This window comes from Orycteropus afer, unplaced genomic scaffold, assembly GCF_000298275.1.
Source record: "Orycteropus afer afer isolate SDZICR_OR568_19922 unplaced genomic scaffold, OryAfe1.0 scaffold00048, whole genome shotgun sequence".
Classification (NCBI taxonomy): domain Eukaryota; kingdom Metazoa; phylum Chordata; class Mammalia; order Tubulidentata; family Orycteropodidae; genus Orycteropus; species Orycteropus afer.
Genome location: NW_006921635.1, coordinates 4,291,094 through 4,295,548, shown reverse-complemented (window position 1 = coordinate 4,295,548; position 4,455 = coordinate 4,291,094). Strand labels below are relative to the sequence as shown.

The window sequence follows — 4,455 nt, the reverse complement described above, 5'->3', positions numbered from 1 at the left end:
GGGTTTGAACCACCAGCATTCTGGTTAGCAGTCAAGTGCCTTAGGCACTGTGCTACCAGAACTCCTATCTAGTACCCTATCTCCTTCTTTTCTCATCAAGTCACCCTTCCCACAAGCATAGCTTATCAGACTAAAGCTGGACCCTGACCTGACTGGAGACGTCCACTAGACTATAATGTAGCCTGGCATGAAATACTGCTCCAAGAGGGAGCAGCTGCCCTAGACATTTGTTTCCAAGAATCTGAATTAGGAAACACAAAGAGATGACAGCAGTTACTAGTGAATGCGGCAACAGAAAGTATGTAGACAAAAAGGACACACAGGGTGAGATATAGGCAATGAGAGGCCATCTGCAAGCTGAAGTTAGGTGCACACCAATCCAAAGGGTAAGGAGAAACTATACCACAAAACCAAACCCACTGCTGCTGAGTCAATTCCAACTCACAGCAACCCTACAGGACAGAGCAGACTGCCCCACAGGGTTTCCAAGGAAGCAGACTGCCTCATCTTTCTCCCATGGAGTGGCTGGTAGGTTTGAATTGCCAACCTTTCAGTTAGCAGCCAAATGCTTTAACCACTGAGCCACTAGATAATGTGAAGGAAATTGCTGTGAAGTGGGACAGGGAGCAGGGCTGGTCTCATCTATTTCCTTTGTGAATGCGCTGGTGTGTAGAGGAACGAACAGGAGACGGACAAGAGAAGATCATGCTACAGAATCCTCCCAACACTCTCACCTCCTCCTCATCTTAGACTCTGCAGCATTTTCTATAAAAAGGAGATGATCTCTCTCTGATTTCCAAGTCCACATGATTTTTTCACTATGCTTCTCTGACTCTGATGGATGGCATTCATGAAAAGTTTTGTAGTTCCATCCTTAGGCACATCCAGTACAGCTCATATTTAAAACTAAAATTACTACATGGAGAGTGATACAATAACAACTGCTAATGTCAAATGGCTGAGGCCACCGGCCATCTGATCTAGATTTGTGGACGGCATTTACCTTCTGACAGTTCATCTTTAAAGCAATGACTAGAATTCGTTTCCAAGTAATGGCATTTCATCATTTATCATAAGTGATCGTAATTTACCTCTACTTAGTCCCCGAGCAAGTTCATTAGTCCAGCGTGAACTTGCCAGCTCTCGTGGGCCATAGAAGCCTGTGACTGCGTATTGACAGTCCTGCCATGCATGTGATTTAAAGCAAAAATCTGGTTTTACTTGTGGATATCAGCTTTAATTCCTTTCTCTCTTCACCTCCCTCAGTAATTTATGAGAAAATGAGCTGCATAAAATGAAACAAAAACCCTTCCAGGTCACATTACTACTGTCTCTCACAGTATCATATAAACTTCATAATAATAATGGTAATATTTCTTTCTCTATAAATCACCAAAGTAAAATATTCAGGATTCTAACTAGTACATCTGAACCACAAAATAAAATGCTAAACGTTCTACAGAATCAAATTCACTTACTTGACATTTCTGACGCAGCTGTCGCAGTTCTTTTATAACTGGGGCGAGAGCTGACTTCTTTTCAGATACTAGCAAATTCAGTTTTTTTACCTGGTATTTAAACAAACAAAAAAGCCTTAAAAAAAAATTCAAAAGAACAAAAATACTATATACTTACAGGTATTTATTGTAGTGTTACATATGAGTGAAAAAAAACCTAAATTACTTCAATGCTAAACAACTGTAATGTGATTTAATAAACCTTGATAACTCAGTAAGATGGAATATCATCTAACCATTGAACATGGCAATTAGCAGCCCAAGTGTCCATCAACAGGTGAATGGATAAACAAAACGTGGTCTCTCTATATGATGGAATATTATTCAGTCATAAAACAGAATCAAGTCCTCATACGTATGTACACAGATGAACCTTGGGAACATTACGCTTAGTGAAGGAAGCCAGCCACAAAAGGACAAATATGGTAAGATCCCACTTACATGAAATATTCAGAATAAGCAGATTAGAGGTTATCAAGGGCTAGGGGTAGGAAGATACAGAGAGGTAGTTCTTAAGGATAGAGAGTTTCTGTTTAGGGCAATAAAAACATTTTAGAAATAACAGTGATAACGGTTATACAACAGTGTGAACATAATTAATGCCAAAGAAATGGACATTTAAAAATGGGTACGTAAAATGACAAATATTATTATGTATTTTACCACCACAAAAATTTTAACACTGGCATTATCAAGACTGTAAATCAATATGGAAAAATATTCATGATCTAACAGTGAATGAATAAAATAAATGACAAAGTTGTGAGTATATAATTATACTGCATCATATAAAACATAAAACCAAAAACCAAACTCACTGCCGTCGAGTCGAACCTGACTCATAGCGACCCTGCCTTGGGTTTCCGACGCAGTATCACTATGGAAGTAGATTGTCCAACCTTTCTTTCAAGGAGTGGCTGGTGGGTTTGAACCACCAGCCTTCTGGTTAGCAGTCAAATGCCTTAGGCACTATGCCACCAGAGCCCCTATATAAAATATATATCTACAATTATATAGGTTATGTAAAATATACATAACTGTGGACAGCATGATATTCAAATACTTAACAGCTTGAATGGTGTAAGTACTGGCCAATCAGAATGGATTCCAGCCATAGATATAGAGGGTCTGGGAGACCTCTGCTGTGCTGCATGTTAATCTTCTTAGTAGTTAGATTGCAGTGCTATCCAGAGGGTCTTTGGGGAGCAGCCTGCATGACCGAGGAAGCCGGAGGGCAGCACTCTGAGAATATGGTGCAGCATCTATCTATCAACCAGTCAGGGAGACTGTGACACGGTGATGCCTGGTACAGTTGGATCCATGCACCTGGACTGAAAAGCAGCCCAGAATGGGGCAAGACACTATGGACACCCTCAAAAAGGAAATAATTGTGTTTGTTAGGGTGGTATGATTTGGGAAAACATATTTTTTATCTTAAAAGTGTCTTCAATGTTATCTAACTTTAACAGACTTAAAAAACACACAAATGTATGAACTATTTGAAGTTAAATAACCTTAATAGGAAGAAAAAATTCAAAAGAGATCAATGAAAGAATACTGAATGAACAAACAATATATGCAGCAATGAACAGTTAGAATGTTCCATGGAAAACAAAACAAACTTAAAAACACCAGCATTCTGGCTACACAATAAAAGAAACTTCAGACCAACTATGGCCTCACCATCTCAGACATGTCATCCAGCGTCCGTCCTTTCATCTCATCCACCTCACTCTTCAGGGCAGATACTCTTTCCAGCTCTTCCTGGGTGTAACTATACCCAGAAATACCCTTTTTCTCCTCAACAGTTTGCTGTAAGTAAAGAATGAAAAAGCCACAAAATGGATGTTAAAACTTTGATGATTACCTTAAGAAGTATACAGATTTAATACATAATGATAAAGTTTCAAATAAAATAACTTAGTTTAGAAACTTAAGGATAATCTTTATCAGATTCAGTAATAATTACATGCTTTTACAGGTTATAAGCCTACTTATATTCCTAAATCTCATAGGAAGCATTTGTCATTTTAAACTTTAGAATAATGCCATATACTTATCACAGAACCTAAAACACATCACACAACAAATAGCTGGTGAATGAATGATTTCTCAAACACTTGTGTTGTTGTTGTTAAGTGCCATCGAGTTGTTTCCAACTCACAGCGACCCCACGCACAGTAGAATGAAACACTGCCCAGTCTTGAGCCAGCTCCATGATTCTTGCTACACTTGAGCCCATTGCCTCCACCACGGTGTCAATCCACCTTGTTGAGGGCTTTCCCTTCTTTCGTCAACCCTCCACCTTACAAAGCATGACATCCTTCTCCAGGGAATGGTCCCTTCTGACAACATGGTCAAAGTATGTGAGATGAAGTCTGGCCATTCTTGCCTTCAAGGCGCACTCTGGCTGCACTTCTTCCAGGACAGACCTGTTAGTTCTTTTAGCAGTCCACAGTACTTTCAGCATTCCTCACCAACACCACAGTTCAAAAGCATCAACTCTTCTTCGGTCTTCCTTATTCATTGTCCAGCTCTCACATGCATATGAGGCCACTGAAGATACTATGGCTTGTGTCAGGCGAACCTTCGTCCTCAAGGAAACATCTTTGCTCTTCAGCACCTGAAAGAGGTCCTTTGCAGTCGATTTGCCCAGTGCTATACGTCATCTGATGTCCTGACTGCTGCTTCCATTTTTGCCGATTGTAGAACCAAGCAACGTGAATTCTTTGATAACCTCAATCTTCTCTCCATTTATTGTGATGCTCTTCATTGGTCCAGTTGTGAGGATTTTTGTTTTCTTTAGATTGAGACGTAATCCATACTGCAGACTGTATTCTTCCACCTTCATCAGTAAGTGCCTCAAGTCATCCTCACTTTCATCAAGCAAAGTTGTATTGTCTGTGTATCTCAGGTTGTTAATGATTCTTCCTCCAAT

At 39.7% G+C, this 4,455-nt stretch overlaps 1 protein-coding gene across 1 annotated transcript in view; it reads right to left on the bottom strand.

The window, feature by feature from the left end:
* The window catches only part of IFT81 (intraflagellar transport 81), an 83,832-nt gene that overhangs the window by 20,278 nt on the left and 59,099 nt on the right, over positions 1 to 4,455 (bottom strand). Inside the window, exons 13-14 of the mRNA XM_007938260.2 lie at positions 3,201 to 3,329; positions 1,479 to 1,568 (exon numbers count right to left, since the gene is read on the bottom strand). Coding sequence (XP_007936451.2) covers positions 1,479 to 1,568; positions 3,201 to 3,329 — 219 coding nt within the window. The remainder of the gene's footprint in view (positions 1 to 1,478; positions 1,569 to 3,200; positions 3,330 to 4,455) is intronic.